The 20,199-nt window shown below is 33.9% G+C and overlaps 1 protein-coding gene across 1 annotated transcript in view; it reads left to right on the plus strand.

Annotated features, from left to right (window-relative positions):
- Positions 1-20,199, plus strand: part of OSBPL8 (oxysterol binding protein-like 8) — a 161,205-nt gene that overhangs the window by 16,397 nt on the left and 124,609 nt on the right. The window contains exons 2-3 of the mRNA XM_012648358.1: positions 5,247-5,283; positions 13,154-13,291. Coding sequence (XP_012503812.1) covers positions 5,247-5,283; positions 13,154-13,291 — 175 coding nt within the window. The remainder of the gene's footprint in view (positions 1-5,246; positions 5,284-13,153; positions 13,292-20,199) is intronic.

Here is a 20,199-nt window from a genome sequence, read left to right on the forward strand (position 1 = left end):
AATAGATTACTATTTTAGATTACTATAAATGGTGGTGCAAATATCTGTGGACACATCTTTTGAACATTTTGGATAATGACATTATTTTTAATATATATTCCTAGAAATAAAATGCTGGATCAAAAGTGCGATTAGGTTATTTTTAAATAACTGCCTGGTAGGCCAGATCATATTCTCTGTCCAACAGTGATAAGCTCTAGTTCTCAGAAAAATATTCCTTTAACATCTCTCCTATAAAACTCAAGGATAAAATGTGCACATCTGTGTTTTGCAGACAATTACAGAAATATGAAAAATTCAGCTAAGTGTAGAGTGACGACTCCTGTTCAGAGAACAAACAGTTCTCAGCTGCATTATATATTTCTCTCTGAAGTTTCTTATTCTAAGAGCCTAAGATAACACTAAATAGAGCACTCTTGAGATGTTTTATATAATCCTTCTGAATTGTGGTTTCTGGGAGCCAGCTGCAGCAGGATTGCTTCTATGAGAACAACTTGATCGATTTTATTGGGTGAAGAGGTGCGACCAGCTACATCAGTGCTTGATGAACTCTTTATGCTTTCGTTGAAGCTCATCAGATGACTTAAGTCAAGCCATTATGTATGTTAAGAGGGAAGTGCTGTGCTAAAGGCAATGGAATCAAAGGACTGATCACATGGATTATTTCTGTATTATAGGGTGGCCATCCATCATAGTTTGCTGGAGACTGAGGGGGTTTTCCCAGGACGAAGGGCATGATGATGAACTACCCCTTCCTTTGTATGTTTAATGCTAATTTTAGAGGAGGTGGCAAATATTTAGACATAAAATAAAATCACATTTTTTGTTTGCACAATGCTCTTTTTCTGAGATTTATAGATTAAAATCGGGAAAGATTTAGATAATGGCTATAAATATTTTATGCTTTTAATTTAAGAAGCTGTAGTGGAGTGGCTATTCAGAAGCACAATCATAGCGTGTTACAGCCTTGAACTCCTGGGCTTAAGTGATCCTCCTGCCTCAGCCTCCTGCGTAGCTGAGAATATAGGCCCGTGCTACCACACCAAGCTCTGTTTTATCTTAATGGTCTTTCTGCACCAACTGATGAGAAGTTCCTGGGTTTTTTGAGATTCTAGCAGTAATTTGGTTCTGTAGCAAAAACCAAGAAGAATGCCTAACTTTTCACTTTTTAAAATAGCTGTGTAGACTGTTTCCACATCAGTAATTTCACATTGTCTTTATTCATGTCTTATACAACATGGTACTGTACAAATTAGACTCAGTTCCTAAAAAGCGTTAAGAGTAAGAAGTTAGTAGTATGCAGTTTAGCCATGTGCAGAAGACTTCAGTGATGTAAGTTACTTGGTAAATTTGATATGTAATCCTCAATTAATTACTTATATCCCATTTCCTATTGCATCACTTACAAGCAACTCTGGGAGGATGATTTCACTTGCATCTCAGTTTAGTGCCTTTGTATCCATATCCTTCTGGAAAAGGTTTCTTTTTTTAAAAATATATTTTTTATTTGTATACATTAATGGGGTAAAAGTGCGATTCTGCTACATTGCTACACTGCATTGTGGCAGAGATGGACCCTTCAGTACTTCATCACTGGAGCAATGCACATTGTACCCACCAAGCTGGGGAAGGTTTCTGAAGCCATGCTCATTGCGTTTCAGCTTGATTCTTAGTTCTTGTTATTCATTATGATATATGTTTTTCTGCTGCTTGTTCTTTTATCTTGTGGCATTTTTCAGTCTCTTGCTATTAAACCATTCAGGTCATATAACTCACACATACCATGATTTATACTGTTTTTTTTTTTTTTTAATTTTAAACCAGCCTGTACAGGTCTATATATCCAACTGCCTACTTGGCATTTCCACTAAGGATGTCTAATAGTCATTTTAGACTTCTCCCAAACTGAGCTCCTTATATTTTGCCCTATAAACTACCTGCTCTCGCTGTCTTTTCCATCTCAGATAATGGCAGTTCCATCCTTCCAGGTACTGACATCCCAACACTTGACATAATTTTGATTCTTCTCTTTCTCTTTTACCTCAAACTTAATCTGTTTGGAAATTCTGTTGACTCTATATTTAAAATAAATTTAGAACTCAACTATTTCTCATCACCTTCACTGGTACCACCGGTCCAGGTCTCCTTCATCTCTTTCCTGTATTATTGCAGTAACTTCCTAACTGATTATACCCTTGTCTCTCTTAGTCTATTCTCAATGTAACAGTCAGAGTGATCCTGTTAATACATAATCCGACCTTGTCAGTCCTTTTCTCAAAACCATCCAGTGGTTCCCCCTCTCATTGAAAATAAAAACAAAGTCCCAAGTAGGCCCTCCAAAGTCCTATAGACTCTGGCATCCATTTACCTCTTTGACCTCATCTCCCACTACTTTCCTACTTTCTCATTGCATTCCATCCTCACTGGCCTTCTTACTCTTCCCTCAACACTCCAGCCTTGTTCCCAACCCAATCCTTTACACTTGTCTCTCCCTCTGTCTGGAATACTTTCCCCCTATATGTCCTTCTGGCAGATTTCTTCATATTATTCAGTCAATTCTGTAGTGAAGCTTTCTTAGGCCACCCTATCTAAAATTTTCACTCCTTTTCCCCAATATTTTACATGCCCCCATTCTCTGCTTATTTTTCACTTTAGTTTTTATACTATATACTATGAATTTGTGTTTATTATGTTATTGTTCATCCCTCCCACTAGAACGTAAGTACTATAAGGTCAAAGTTTTTGTCAATTTTCTTTACTGCTATGTTCCTTGGTGTCTAAAAGGAAATGTATCCACAGTAGTTACTCAGTAAATATTTATTGAATGGATGATTGGAAAAGACAGTATTTATTTTGATTATTGTTCATTGCTTCAATCTGAAAAAATTAAAAAGATTAATCCAATAAATAGAATCAGATTTATATGACACAGCCATGCTTGAGGATATAATGTTGACAGTAAGTATAAGGGGAGGTTTTTGGAACAAATATTCAGGTGTTACTATACATGCTAGAGAGTATTTTCTTGGAATAAACAAGTAAGGAATACAGCTGTTCAAAAATTGACATAACGCTGTTAATTGACAAAATCTGAGAATACAACAAACTGTGCAATGAAATTGAGCTTATTAGTCTTTTACTCCAATAGAAGATCAACTCTAAGACCTTTAAACAGGACTGGCCTTGTGAAATTAAATGCACTCAAATATGTATATGTGATTAGAACCACTGCTTTCCTTTAGGAAGTTACTAGTAAATTTAGGGGAAACCAGTAATTATTCGTATCAATACTGGAAGATTTTTTTAAGAAGATGTCTATGAAGCATTTGTAAAGTTTGCCACAGTTATCTCTGTCAGCTTCCTAACCTTTTTTCAGTTTTCCAGTGTTATATTAGTTAGTTATTGGTACATAACAAATTATCCCAAACTTAAGTGGTATAAAACAACGAGAATTTGTTATCTCAGATTTCCATGTGTCAGGAATCCAAGAGCAGTTTAGCTAGATGTCTCTAACACAAAGTCTGTCGTGTGGTTGCAGTCAAGATATTGGGGAGGGGGCACTGCTGCATTCTCATCTGAAAGCTTGACTGGACGGAAGGTGGAGGCAGGAGATCTGCCTCCAAGGTCACTTAGTGCTTAGTTAGTCACTTACCAACACCAAAGTTCCTTTGTGTGTTAGGCCTCTCTACCAGGCTGCCTCACGAAGTGACAGCTGGCTTTCCCCAGGGTAATCTATATAGGAAACAATGCTAACAAGATGGAATCACAGTCTTTGTACAGTCTAATCGCAGAAGAGACTTCCCATCACATCTGCCATATTCTGTTCATTGGAAGTGATTCGGTAGGTCCAGCATACACTCAGAGAAGGGATCATACACCAGGAAATGGGATCACTGGGGGTCATTCTAGAGATTGCCTACCACATATACTTTAACCTCTTTTCATACAAGCTGGCTAGTTGTGATAACATGGCCATCAGTAATAATGACTTCAGCACAATTAGTTCATTGTCAACAAAGCTATATTTTTTAGTTTATCTGTGAAACAACTCAATTTATAAAAGAATGAGCTTAAATGGGTGACTGCAGAAAAATGAATAGAGCAAATGCTTTTAAAGCATTAGAACATATTTTAATTTCAAGCATTGTGAAGTAGCCATCTTTTTAGGGGAAATAACAGGTTCAAGATTTTCTCCAAGGGGATGGCAGAAGCCCAGAACAAGCAACTGCTACCTTGTTTTGTCACAGTCAATTGAGATTCCTTCACTTTGTTTAAATAAAAAAAAAAACAACAACAACAACAAATAATGTAATCAGTGGAATTTTTGAATTTTTGTTTTTACATTAGTTTTGATATGTTGCCATGTTTTGTATTTGAATTGAAGGAGCGCTGAGAACTCTGTTCCTCCTAAGATGTACCAAAACATTTATCCCTAGGCAACATTTAGCATAATGTATGTTAAAATAGTTATGAAACAAAAGGTCAGCAGTCTTTTTCCTGTTTCTTTTAGTTGATTGCAAGTTCTTCATTCAAGATGATCTTCCTAAAGACCAATAGCTCCAGATAATATGCTTGGTATTTAGTAGGTCCTAAGAAAATTTTGTCTGACTTAATAAAATTTGTCTTTCTTATTAATATTCCTTTTTTTGCCATTCAATAAAAAATTTGTTCTACTTTGCTGGTGTCTTTGTAGAAGCTTTTTGCACAATGCTTGTTATATAATCAGCACTCAGTAAATGTTCTTTTCTTTCTCGTAGACGAAACATACTAAATATGTAGTGTTAAGTGCTTTCATGGCATGCAGAACTAATATTTAATAGTGCATGGGTTTTATATATTTTAAAATGATCTTAAATTTAAGGAATGAATAACTTTTGACTGTCTCTTACATTTTGTAAATAATTTTTACCACTCCTAAACCAGATCTTGAAGTACAATTGAAAGTAATTTTTGACTTGGGTAATTTTCAAAACAAAGTACTTGGGTGAATCCATTTTTCTTTTTCTACTCCTCCTCCAAATTAAAACAAATATTTGATAATGCTTAAGCCAAGATCTTTTTTTGTGTAGAAAACGAAATTCCTTATAAATTAGGATTATTAGAATTGATGCGCATGTGCTTTCTACTTATAAACTAATGCTATTTTCCTTGTCCTTTTGTTTCACTGCTGCTTCCATCCTGATGCATTTTGCTTCTTCCTGATTTGGACTGTATTTGCTTGCTGCTCAATTACCCTGCATTAAAAGCTTCTTGGTGATAGCAAAGATGTCCTTTGGCCATCAAGTAAGTAGCTAAAGTTTGAACGGCATGTTTGGGGGACATGATAATATTTCGATGTGTACTTAGGAAAGGCAAATGGCATTTCAATTTTGATTTATTAAGTCTTCTACTTTTGTTTCTAGGAATTGAAATACAAAGTAAAGAATATAGATGGTCATTCAGTGCTCATCTGTTCTCATTGTCTGTCTGAGATTGATAGTATTTGAATGTTTACATCTTGATATCTAAAGATGCATTATTTACTTATTCAATTATCTAATTCATAATTTAGGATCTCTTCTTCATAATACACTTTCCTACAAGCATCACAAGGCATAGATCAGACCACTTTGAGGCTAGGGATGGTACAAGGAATTTACTGACATATGAAAGTAAGAAATGCTGTTCTATTTTATTAGAATTTTTATTTATTATTTATTTATTTTTGAGACAGGATCTCATTCTGTTGCCCAGGCTAGAGTGCAGTGGCATGATCATAGCTCACTGCAGCCTCAAACTCCTGGGCTCAAGTGATTCTCTTGCCTCGGCCTCTCAAGTAGCTGGTATTACAGGTAAACACCACTGTGCCTAGCTAATTTTTTTTTTTTTAATTTTTGTAGAGACAATGTTTCACTATATTGCCCAGGCTGGTCTCGAACTCCTGGCCTCAAATGATCCTCCTGCCATGGTCTCCCAACGTGCTAGGATTACAGCATAAGCCACCACATCCAGCCAGAATTTTTACATAATAGATAATTTGGTAATGAAATTTTTTGTATTTTGGGTATTTCTTAAGTGAAACATGTCTTACCTCAGGGATTTGGAAGATGTACCCTTTAAAATTATATCCCATTCACCTCAACAAAATTTCACTGAGAGTGTTTTTTTTAGGGCAGGGGTTTGACATTATGCTAACATTTGGGTACATACAATGAATAAAACATGTCCCTGCACCTAAGGATTTTTATAGTCTAGGCTGGGGAGTGATGGGACATTTTTTGTGTTAAAAATCATGGAATTACTGAGGTAAAAGGGGCTTCAGAGATCATCTAATAAAGCATTAATTTTATAGATGAAGAGCCTGAAACTGAGAACTTAAATATTTAAGAAGTTAGAATTGGTTACTAGCCCAGTATGTCTGTCTTCTACTGTTAATCAAAAATCAAAATGAAACAATTAGTTTGCTGAAGTCCAGTCTAACCAAATAATTAAAATTTTACTGTATCGTAAATTAGAAAAAGATTTTAATTTTGTTAAAGAGCAATGTAGGAAGTTATATTGATTTAGGAAGTTTTAAGTTTTAGTATTTATCTCTGAATAATCATCTGTTGCAAGTAAGCTTACTGCACTGGGGTTCATTGTTTTTCACTGAACAAAGGAAAGGACTGAACGAGATAATGGCAAACGTTTCTTCTAGCTATAAATTTTTTGGGTCTAGATCAGTTGCTATTTGTCCCTAATACTGGTTATAGTATGTATGTAATTTTTCTCTTAAAAGAGATGATTTAAAGTAATATGCTAAATTCCTTTTTTCATTCTTATTGTAACAATTCCCAATATTTTAATTATATTGTTAATTATACAACCAGCATTATTAGGGTAGTAGAAATTTTACAAGTAAGAAAAAGAACACAAATCTCAAAACATTTTTATGTTTTGTTGTTCAGCTTTGTGATACTTGGCAGATAATTTCAATGGATTCTTCAGTTACTTTAGTTACCTCATATATTTAGATGTTGACTCAGGTGAACTGAATGGCACTGCTGAACTTTATAAATGGAAGGGCATTTTTAATATTAACTGAAGGGCTTTTATCATAGGAACTGGGTTTTATAAATGGAAGTCTTTAATTTTTACTTGGAATAAAAGAAATTTATTAAGGTTATATATTTTAAGCATATATAAATAAAAATATATAACGTATATTAGAGATGACTTTGTAATATACTCTGTTAAGTATTAAAAGGCTGAGGTTGTGTAATTATTAGCTAGAGACGATACATCTTTTAACATGAAGTACAATTGATCCTTGAACAACATGGGTATAGGTCGAGTGGGTCCACTTATAGGCGGATTTTTTTTCGATAAATTTGTTGGAAAATTTTTTGAAGAATTGCGACAGTTTGAAAAAACTTGCAGACCGAACCATGTAGCCTAGAAATATCACAAAAAGGAAAAGTTAGGTATGTCATTAATGCATGAAATATATGTAGATACTATTTTATCATTTACTACCATAAAATATATACAAATGTATTATAAAAAGTAAAAATTTATCAAAACTTACATACGCAAACACTCACAGACCGTACGTGGTGCCATTCGCAGTGGAGAGACAAGTAAACAAATGTAAGGATGTAGTATTAAATCATAAAAGTAACTGTAGTACGTACTGTGCTATTAATAATAATTTCATAGCTGCCACTTGTTGCATTACAAGTATCTGCTTAAATGCAGTATGGTACTTACCATCTACATGTGAATAGTTCCTCTCTCAAGTAAATTGTGTATCACAGTGAAAAGTGATCTTTCCCGGTTCTCACATAGTTTTCATCATGTTGAATGCAATACTGTAAATTTTGAATGACATTATGAGACTCATACAAAGTGCCACTGGTGATTCTGTGAGTGCTCCCAAGAAGCAGTGAAAGGTCATGACATTATAAGAAAAAGTTGTATTTGCTTGATATGTACTGTAGATTAAAGTCTACAGCTATGGTTGCCTGTCATTTCGGACAAATGATTCATCTTGTAAACAGACAACGTAAACTTAATGGTATCGATAAATACAGTATTGTAAATGTATTTTCTCTTCCTTATGATTTTCTTAATAACATTTTCTTTTCTCTGGCTTACTTTATTGTAAGAATACAGTATATAATGCATATGACGTACAAAATATGTGTTAATCAACAGTTTGTTATGTGTGAGGCTTCCAGTGAACAGTAGACTATTAGTAGTTAAGTTTTTGGGGAGTCAAAAGTTATACGCAGATTTTTGGCTGCATAGAGTGTCTGCACCCCTGACGTCCATGTTGTTCAAGGGTCAACTGTAATTTCATGATACTTGTTTAGAATATATTGGTACAATTGAGTGAAAAAACTACATGATATATATCAACATTTATATTATTTGAATATTTAAGAAATAGTTTAGTACCTTAGAAGAAAAGGAGACTTAGGATTTACATACAAATTATTATTTATGTCTTTTAAAAAACTTTTTCATCTTAACTTAGCTTCTACGTAAGTGCAAACATCAGACTTTGAAGCTTGTAAAATTCTTCAAATTTTATATTTATGAGTTGAATTCAGAAAGTTCATAAAGTTATGGACTCATATTCTCCTTAGAAGGCACAGCTGGTATGTTAATCATATTACTATTATGTATTCCAGTATGATTTCTACTGTACTTAACACGAATAAAGTAATGTGAGTAACAAAGTAGGTTAATTTACTTTCACTATAAGTAGAACCAGTAGAGGGCACTATAAGGTTATCTTTTATAGGCGAGTCCGTTGATTGTAGTGTCAGAAACAGTGCTGGAATCATACAGCGATTCATTTGCCAAATATCTGTTCAGTCATTTAGCAGATATTTATAGAGTATCAATTATGTGCCGAGGGATACAGACCGAAACAAAGTCATTGTGCCCCTCTTAAACTTATATTTGAAGAGTCCACTATTGTGTAAATGATGTAGGACATCATAGTAATTTTTATATCATGCAGCCCCTTTTGTCTGTATAGTTGTTAATGTTTGTGAAAGAGGTGAGGAAAAACAAATAGAAAGATGAGCTTTCTGTTTTTTTATTTTGTAAAGAGGTATGCTCTGTATATTGCTGTTTCTCTGTACTCTCACTTCAAGGTTATCAAAAATCAAACAGTAATACCTCAATTGAAAATGGATTAGAAAGGTGAATAGAACTAAAATGATGCTTCTTGGACTGTTCCCTTTTTTATATAGTAAAGTTATTCATAGATACTTAGGTCTTACTAATAGAACACTAAAGCATACGTTAATTCTATTATTACTGCTTATATTTGAAATTAGCATTAAATGGACTGTCTAGTATATACAAAAGAATGTGTCATGTGTGTATGATAAAGCATAATCACACAATGAACACGTCTGGTCCTACAGCTCAGCTTCAGAACTCTAGAATCTTACAAATACCTAACATCTTTCTGTTTGCTGCTTCTCTCTTCTATCCTGTGCCTGTCCCAAGAGGGGATGAGTAGGTTGTATTTTTTTTTTTCTTTTTACCATTCTTTGCTTTGTAAAAAATAGGTTTTTTAAAATTTTCCATCACATGCATATTTTAATATGTATCACTAAGTTTTGCTTGGTTTTTAATTTTGAAAGAATGGTATCATGCTATATGTAATCTTCTAGGACTTTTTGTAGTTGTTTTATTTTTAAGATTCCCAGCCATGTTGTTCAGTATAGATATGGATCATTCATTTTGTGCTATATACTACCCCATTATATGCATGTGCCACAATTTATTAATCTATTTTATAGTCAGTTGATGAATATTTAAGTTGATTTAATTTTTGCTATTACGAACAATGTTGCTATGAACATTCTTACGCTTGTCTCTTGGTACATACCTGTTAAGATTTTTCCTAGATTCTGAGAGTGGAATTGTTGGACCCATAGGGTAGGCTGAAATTCAGTTTTATATAAGATAGCTACAAATGGTTTTCCAAAATACTTGTATCAATTTATATTTCCACCAGTAGAGCTTAAGACATCTTGTGGATTCCATCCTCATCAGTATTTGGCATTTTCAGACTTACTAATTTTTGTCCATTTTACTGAGTGTAATATATTTATGTCATTGTGATCTTGATTTGTATTTCCCTCATTTCTAAAGAGGACGAACATCTTCTCATATACTTACCAACAATTTGCAATTCTTTTTCTGTGAAATCACTGTTCACATCTTTTGCCCATTTATTATGCTGTCTTTTTCTAATTGGTTTATAGGAGTTTTTTTTGAAGAACATTCTGGACACCAACCCTTTGTTGATTATGTGTTGCAAATATCTTCCGTTTTGTGACTTTCTTTTCATTCTCTTTATGGTATCTTTTAATTGAATGAATTCATAATTTTAATATAGTAGGATGTATCAGTTTTTTGGTTTGTGGTTAATGTTTTGTTGTGTCTTCTTAAAAAATGATGGTGTCTCACTGTTTTGCTCAGGTGACCTTGAACTCTTGGGTTCAAGTGATCCTCCCACCTCAGCCTCCCAAATAGCTGGGACTACAGGTTTGTGCCACTGTGCCCAGCTGTTGTGTCTTTTTAAAGGAACCATTCCCTCTCCCAAGCTTATGAAAATATGCTAAAGGTTTTCAAGTTTTGCTGTTTACATTGTGTCTTTAATATTTATAGAACTATTCTTTATGTGTGGTATGAGGTAGGGTTCGATTTATTTTTCCAATATGGATAACCAGTTGTTCTCATGTTATTAGTTGAGTAGTCTTTTCCCTATCTCTGTCTCATATCTAGGCTCCACAAATGTTATGTGTCTGTTTCCGATAGCTGTCTGTTATGCTCTTGAGGCCAATTTATCTTGGTATCAGCACCACACATTTTAAATTTCAATAATTATTTTTAGGAATCAAATGAATCTTGGATTTAGTAACTGAAGGAGCCACCAAATACTTTACAATGTATTTATGAAGTTTCATAAAAATATAAAGTTGGTTGATTGATTCACTCAACAAAATTTTATTGAGCACCTTTAGTATACCAGGAAACAGCACCATCAATATGCCATGAAGTATACCAGGACCTGAGAATTTATGGGAAAATAAGGCAGACAAAACTCCCTCATATGGAATTTAAGGTCTAGGTCTAATGGAGGAAGGCACACAATAAACAACTAAATGATATCACTTCAGGTAATGAGAAGAGCTACAATGAAAATTATGTAGGGTAAGGTGATAGAATATAACCCTGAAGTGGTAGGCATTAATCCTAAAAAATATTTATAAATCGTGCTATATTAAAACTAAAAACTTTATTTATCAAAAAGCACCATGAAGAAACCAAAGGGCTTTTCTGAACAGATGACATTTGAGCACAGACAACAAATGAGAGGAGCCAATAATGTGAAGATCTGGGGGAGGAGTATTTCAAGTAGAAGGAGCAAGAAATATAAAAGGGACACGATGGCATCTCTTGAGGAATACCAAGAAGGGCATCATGGCAGGTGCCAAGTGAGTGGCAGGAGAATGGTACAGAATGAAGTTGGAAAGATAAGCAGGTGCCAGACTGTGTTGCATCTCCAGGTCTTGGATTTTATTGTAAGCATAATGGAAAGCCATTGAGAATATTTCTGATTTATGTTTTTAAAAGATTACTTGGGCTTCTGTGTAGAGAATATACTTTACACAACAGGAAGCAAGATGATAAGTTGGTAGAAATCTGCTGCTGTGGCCCAGTGGAAAGGTAATGGTGGCTTGGATCAGGTGGTGGTTGTGGAAGTGGGGAGAAGCAATGGGATTCCAGATACGTTTTGAAGGTATAGTCTAAAGATTTCACAAATGAATTGTATGTGAGATGTAAGAGAAAAATCAAAGAACACATTTAAGGTTTTTGGCCTGAGAAAGTAGGGGTAGGGGAGTAGTGATGGCACTGACATGCGTGGGAGGCAGTTTTGGAGGATAAGTGGAACCAAGAATTACATTCTAGGTAAATTTGAGATGCCTGTAAATAATGAAGAGGTGATTATAAGGCAGGCAGTTGGGTGAGTTTGAGTTTGGGAGAAGTATTATAGCTGGAGATAAAATTTAGGAGTCATCAGTCTAGAGTGTTTTTTTATTGACTTGGTGGGAAAATAATTTTTTATACCTTTGCATGAGAAATGAAAATGTTTTTGTATTTTTACTTTGAAATATAAAGAGCTAAAATATAATTTTGAAAACTTTAGCATATTGGAAAACATTAAAACAAATTTATTAAAAAGATGTGACAAAAATGTGAATATGAAGTTCTGGTTAAGTTGAAAAATTAAATCTAGAGTGAAGACCAAATCATGTAGTCTGCAAGCAAAGAAATGTACAGTGAAAGAGCTTGGGGATCCTGGGACACTGGACTTAGGACTTATTTGCCCTGTTCCTTCATTTAGTGTTTTCTCTTCTTTATCTTCTCTGAAACTGAGCATTGCTCTCCTGTATTATGATAGTAGCTTGGCCAAATGGGTGAGAAGCAGCCTGAAAGCACTATGTAAATTGATTATTGGGGCAGCAAGCTTTTAAAAGACAGATTTTGGAACCAAATGGGTCTTGAGTTAGAATCTTGCCTCTGTTACTTACTGACTACTTAGTCTTGGGCAAGGCAATCTCTGAACCTCAAGTTTCCTCATTTCTAAAACAGGCATCATACCTACTTTCCATGAAAATTAGGAATCAGAGTAGAAATTCTAGTGAGTGTAAAATATTATATTCCAATAACTTGTATTTTTTCTGATTACTAATGAGCCTGAGTATCTTTTGATGTGTTTATTGACTATTTGTATTTCTTCTATGAAGTGACTTTTGTCTTTTGCTTATTGTTCTATTGGCAAATATAAAGAGCTTATAGCACAATGAGAGGTACTCAGTAAACTTTGGAGTGCCTTTCATTACCAGTTGGATGTGTATTTTCATTTTTGTAATGTCTATACTTCATATGTTTGACTCACACATACCTGTCAATTCCTCTTGGATTGATAGAGACCAACATGAAAACAAAATGATTATGCGAATTTATTTAAGTATGGAGTTGGTAAAATGAATATAACCACTGAGGCCATTTCAGACATAATTATATTCTTTGTTATTAATTATGCCACTATATAAATCTAGGATTTTAGTACTAATTATTTTTCTCTTCTTTCCTTGAGCTGTTGTAGCAAACAGTGACGAAGCTCAACTTCTGACACCAGGAAAGATGAGTCAGCGCCAAGGGAAAGAAGCTTATCCAACGCCAACCAAAGATTTGCATCAGCCATCTCTCAGTCCAGCAAGTCCTCATAGCCAGGGTGAGAAGTTGTGATTTTAACGTTTTGGGTTTTTTTTTCCCTCTTCTGAAAGGAGAAAGGGGTAATGACATTTGGGGTCTATCATAATTTTTTTTCTTTGTAGCTATTTGGTTTATAAGGTTTTCGGTTCGTTTTGTTTGGGTCACCCATAATATTCTTGAAATGAGTACATTTTTCTTAAAAGTCCTTTCATTTCTCTTATATTCTCCAACACACTTTCTTAGTAACACCATTCTTCTAATTTAGTGATTCTCACACTTTTTGGACTTATGGTTCCTTTACACTCTTAAAAATTATTGAAGACCCTAACACGCTTCTGTTTATGTGAGTTATATCAGTTGATATTTGCTGTATTGTAAATTAAAACTAAGAAATTTAGAAATTTTTATTATTCATTTAAAATAATAATACACCCATTACATGTTAATGTAAAATTTATTAAGAATTACTATGTTTCTTCACCACCATCACCCCAAAAAATTGATTGAGATGGTTGGTATTGTTTTATCTCAGGATTTCTTAACATTGACATTTTGGCCTGGGTAATTCTTTGTTGTGAGGGGCTGTCCTTTGCATTATAGGACGTTAAGCAGTATCCCTGATCTCTACCCATAGATGCCAATAGCGCTTTCCCCAGTTATGACAACCGGAAATGTTTTCAGATGTTGCCAGATGTCCCTTGAGGGACAAAATCATCCTTGATTGAGAGCCACCATGTGATAGTTTTTGCAAATCTCTTTACTGTCTGGCTTAATAAAAGACACCTGGATTTTCATATCTGCTTATTCAGTCTATTGTGATGTGATGATTTCATTGAAGTATGTGAATAAAATCTGGCCTCACACATATGTAGTTGGAAAAGGAGGATTATATTAATAGCTTTTATATGTAATTGTTAGGTATTCTTTGATAATATACCAAAACTTGACAAATAATAGTTTCTTGAATGTTAGTTGAAACATGAAATCTGAAACTGTATCAGTACTCTTTTCATACTCTATTAAATTAAAATCTATTAGTCTGTCTTGAATTTTGAATGGGTCTTTACTCCTGCATGATTTTGTACTATTGTGCATTAGTCATTTAAGAAATACTCGTTTACTGAATTATGCAGATCTTCCAAGTGTTGACACACTTTAAAATACAGTATAGAGAATTGCTTTATGCACAGTTCTCATTTTGTTGCACAGAATATTCAAACCATGTATACTTAAAGTTCAAGATTACTAATTTTTACTGCTTCATCTAGGACATTTGTTAGTGAAACTGGCATTCTTTTACTGTGAGTGCATGACCGTGAAGAATTCAGTGACTACTGTTACAATTTGGTCCCTTTCCCTTGATTTGTGCTCAGGTGTCAGCATTTTTACCCAACATTGCTTTTGCACTGTCAGTAAAAATGTCAACATAATGAAAAAGTGTTATGAAACTGGTTTTGACCTTGCAGGCCCTCTGAAAGGGTCTTGGGGGACTCCCAGAGGTTCATGGATTACACTTCCTAATTCATAATTGATGAGTTTTGTGTAGTGGATTCTGCTACTCAGCTGAAGTTTATTTTATCAAATGTTCTGAATTCTCCTGTGGATATTACTCATAGCTGCAGTGGAAGGACTTCTGCTTTTAAAACTGAAAACTTATATTTGGTGTCTGAAAGCTAACATGTACTCAGGTTATTGACTATTTTTCAAAATTAAATCTAAAGTCCTAGCTGTCATATGGTATGTCAGGTTTTGGTGTTGTAACTTTATGAATTTTCCTTTGAATGCAGACTTTAGTAACTTCTTTTTAAATGAGTACCAATTGGTAAATAGTAAATTATATGATCATTTTCTACTTTGTATCAATGGGAAATGTTTTCTAGTCAAGTGTTAGATGGGAACACTTTTATATAGCATTGTGGGAACTGTAAACATTTTATATAACAAGATGAAAAGAATTACTATGTTAACATTTATTGTGTAGTCGTCGAATATATTTTTGGACAGTTAGCATTTTTGTTGCCAAAGTGCTTTTTTGAAGATATGAAAATGGACATATGGTACATATTCTGGTATAAATAAGCTTCATTAAAATAAAATTCTGGAAAGATGCATCCATCCTGGTTTTTCCCATTGTGTGCACCAGGATTTTGACTGTGATAGATATGGTTCATCTGATTCATGTATCTGTGGCGCTAGAATATTTAGAGGTGTTCTTTAGACTTGGTGAAACAACAAGAGGGTAAGTTACTAATAATTAAAACTACCCTCACTTGTGTCTATCATGAACATTTTTAGGCAAACAGAGAAGTCGAAAGAAGAGTACAGTGAACATTAATATACCCATTGTGTAGCTTTAATAAATTATAAATCTTTTTTTGCTTCATTTATTTGGAGGTGGACTATTTAGAGTAAGTTATAGAACTCATGATGTTATATCCCAAAATACTTAATGTATCTCTAAGAAATAAGCACATTTTCTTTTGTTAAAAAAAAATTATTTATTTTGAGACAAGGTCTCACTCTGTCATCCAGGCTAGAGTGCAGTGGCATCATCATAGCTCACTGCAACGTCAAACTCCTGGGCTCAAGTGATCCTCCTGACTCAGCCTCCCAAGTAGCTGGGACTATAGGCATGCTCCACCACTCCTCGCTGATTTTTTTATTTTTGTAGAGACAGGGTCTAACTGTGTTGACCAGACTGGTCTCAAACTCCCAGCCTCAAGCAATTCTCCCACCTCAGCCTCCGAAAGTGCTGGCTTAAGCCACTGTGCCTGGCCCAAGCACATGTTCTTACATAACCATAAATCCTTTATTACATCTAACAAAATTAATGATAATTGCATAACCTAACATCTGGTTCATATTTACATTTCCCCAGTTGTCCCCAAGTTTTTTTCAGTATGTTTGTTGAAACCAAATAAGGTTCATACATCATATTTCGTTATGTCATTGCATCTTTTATCCTGAAATGTCTCCTTGTTTGTTTTTGTTTTCGCTTGCTCCTTTGACTTTTTAAAGAAACTGGGCCAGTGTCCTGTATAGTGTTTGACTTTTTCGATTTGTTTGATTGCTTCATTGCAGTATTGTTCAGTTTTTTTCTCTATCTTCTATATTTTTTGTAAATTGGAAGTTAAATGCAAAAGCTTGATTACATCTAGGTTGAACATTTTTGGCAAGAATACTTTGAAGGACTGTGTAGTACTTCATGCTACATCACATGAGAATTCACTTGATATCTGATTGCCCTACTGTTAGTGATGTGAGACTGATCGGTAGATTCAAGTAGCAACAGACTGATTCTCTTCATTGTAAGTTGCATCTTTTCTTATGACTTGAAAGTAAAAATGGATATGATATATTTGGCACCCTGCAAATATCCTGTTCTCCATCAAACTTTTACTAAAAGAGTTCACACCCTTTGATGATCATTAACTGAATCACTTGTAATATTAGGAGTCGAAAAATGATGATTTTCTAATTCTATCGTTCTTTTTACATTTGTTGATGAAGTTTTTCTGTAAAGAAGAGATCTTCGTCTTAGGGCTGCTTGGTAAATGTTGAAATATAGTTCCTGCAGGAAAGGCAGGATAAATGAGTATTTGTTTCCTGCTAAGGAAGTACCAGTTTTTAGATTAAAGAGATGATGTAAAGTCTACTTCTAGAGTTCACAAACCTTTTTGCCTTTTCAAGTTTTTTTAATGTCATGAAGAACTCATGCATTTTTGTATATTCATTATGTTTTAGTCATTGGTAAAATGAAGATAATATTAATAATATTTAGCACATAGGATTTTTATAAGGTATAAAATGAGTTAATATGTGTAAAAGCTTAATACAGGTAGGTGATAGCCACTCATGATAGTTGATGTAATGATAATAATTATTATTATAATTATTACTATTATTATCTTAAATAAAAATTATTCTATTTGGGTTGAAGGCTTTTTCAGCCTTTGCTGTACTTCATCATCTTCTAGAGGCTCATTTAGAACTTCTTTTCATATGCTCATTGGCCACTTTTATATCTTTCGTGAAGTGTCAGTTTATATTTTTACACATTTAAAAATTGACTTGTTTATATTATTATTGAGTTTGAAGAGTTATTTAATATATTTTAGTATCATCTTTTGATAGCTGTGTGTATTGTGAGTGTTCTCTTCCCGTTTTGGTATGGCTTTTTATTTTCTTAGTGGTTTCTTTCAAAGAGCAGATGTTTTTAATTTCGATGAGGCCCAGTTTATCAATTTTTTACTTTGAGTCAAGCTTTGTTACTGTTGTTTTTTTTCCTATTAAAGAAATCTTTGCATACCCTAAAGTTGCAAAGAATGTTTTCTGTGATTACTTTTAGAAGTTTTAGAGTGTCAGGGCTCTGATTTCTTTCCTCATTTCCATTCTTACTATCACCATCCTTGGTCAGGTCTTCATCAGGTCTTTCATGCCTACATAGTACCACAGCCTCCTGACTGCTGTTCGGACCTTGTCCTCCAATATACCAGGTCCATCTTTATTAAAAAAAAAAAAAGGCAATGAAACAAAATATTGTTATGTATTTCAGTGAGATTATTATGGGATCGGGGTTCTTATAGCTGTATGTGGCCAGAGAAAACATGGATCTTATGAAATAGATCTCTGAGGAAAATAATATGAATGAAGAAAAATAAAAAATTGTAAATGAAAATGCCACTTTTTATTATTCAGGCTTGTATAACGCCTGCATTTATGTTACTCCCATTCTCAAAAAAGCAACGGCTTTCTGTTGCCTAGGGCAATGGCGCCCAGGTCTGGTTGTGTCTGAGCATCACCTGAGAGCATTGCTTAGATACAGATTCCACTCCACCTTTTCAGAATCTCTAGGGTGAGGCTCAGTAGCATGCGAGTTTATAAAGCTCTCCATGTATATCTGATGTAGCAACATTTGGACCAGTAAGTGGAAAACAGCAATTAAGAGCATAAATTGCAGCTTCCATAATCTGGTAGTCAAGGCTAAAATTTTAGTATGTCTGATTCTACTTTACTCTTCCAATTTTATCTTGTGTTTCTCATGGTCATGGACCTATAACTAGATGGCTTTTTTGACTCTTCCTCAGTGAGACTGTTCTTTTATTTATCTTGGTCTTCCACTATGAAATGTCCTTGTCCCTTCCCCTTGCTTATACAAAGACTTTCATTCTTGAAGATACAGTCTAGATGTCTTCTCTTTTATAAAACTTTTCTTAGGTGATACTATTATCTGAATTTTCAAAATTCTCATGTCAGTGCTTTTGGGATTTCGTAATGTGCTGCTTTATATTGTTATAACGTGTATGTGTGATCTCTCCAAGCAGCTTTGCAAAGAGAGTTAGATGCCTTAAATATAATAAGTGAATTATTGCTTACCATTAAATTAAGATTTTCATCCATCTCATTGTTCATGTTTTCTGGCTGATTCTACCTCATGCATATTGATTCATGTAGGTCATGACTTAATATAGGTCATCATCTCTTAAAAACAATTCTTAGGTTTTTTACAGAATGGTTACCTTCCATCATTTCCTTGTTTTATTGTCTGTTTTTTGTTTTTTAAACAGCTAGAGAGACTGACTCTCCTCACTAAACCCACACACATCAAGATAACTTTTTATTTCTTATCTATCTAGATCATGATGTGTCACATTATTCTGAAAATTATGTATTTTCCAGATTTTTTCCTTATTCAAGAGCTTAGTATCAGTTTACTTCAAAATAGTTTTAACTTAAATACAATTATAGTATCTTAAATAGGATGGTATTTGTTTTATGCTGACTTGTTTGAGCTTAACATATGTCATTTGTTTATCAAGGAAGAGACATGTAGATTAATTAGGCTTGTTTTCTCCTTTTCTTCCTTTACTTTTAAATAAGGACAATGCCAATGGAGCCTAGAGACTAAATCATAGCTCATCTCATGGGAAATATTCCCTCTTGATCATGTTTGAGATTGTTATCGAAGCTTCATGAGATACTATAACTTATCTCGTAGCTAACCTTTCATTCTTGGTTGTAAAAAGCTATTGTGTATGTTTTTATTTTTTTAAACCCATCTTTTAAGCTGTAGTGCTTTGTGAGAGAATATGTAATGTTGCTTTGCCAAAACTTGAATGAATCCATTTCAAACTCATTTTTAAATATTTAAAATTTTGAAACCTTTAAAACAAAAAGTTTTACCTGCTTAATCAGTTTTATCAAAATTAACTTAGACCATCTTGGTTTATATAGGCTGGAATTAAAATGTCTTTGTTTTGTAAATTCTCTTAAATCTGCAAAGCACCTTCACTTTAAATGCTCTGGCATCACTAAAAATGACATGATGGATCTATATCCATAACTTAATAGAAAACTTCAAAGTAAAGGGGGATTTTCTTTGATACACAGTTTACTAAGTGTGAAGATGTACCGGATTCCCCAGGGTGATAGTGTTAGACATTGCTGGTACAGTCTCAGCTGACTAACACAGAGTACTTTCATTTAAGTGGTTCATAGATAAAAGGAGACTTAGAAGTCACTTTTCTTCATGAATCGAAGCAATTCCTCCTTTCTTGGTAAGACATTTTTAGGATCAATTCTGAACATACACACAAAACAAATGTTATGTTTGTATTTATTTTTTAATGTAAGTGTTAATATTTCATGAAAATTGTTTTGCTTGAAAGAGGACTTGTATTTATCCCCATCCCCCACTGTCTTTTTTTACCCCCTAAATGCTGTTCTTTGGTTTCCAGCCATAGGTTGTTTTCTTGAGAAATAGTAAAAATTAGAGGTTATGCTAATCTTCAGAGTTTTTGACTCCTTAATGCATTAGATTTCTGTTGTTTAGATTTCAAGTTATTTCTTAAGACATTTTTTCTGGTTTGAAATTCCTTGTATTCTAGTAGTTGCTTCATAGAACTATGAAAGTGCCTATTGAATAAT

The sequence above is a fragment of the Propithecus coquereli genome, unplaced genomic scaffold (assembly GCF_000956105.1).
Source record: "Propithecus coquereli isolate 6110/MARCELLA unplaced genomic scaffold, Pcoq_1.0 Scaffold282, whole genome shotgun sequence".
Lineage (NCBI taxonomy): Eukaryota > Metazoa > Chordata > Mammalia > Primates > Indriidae > Propithecus > Propithecus coquereli.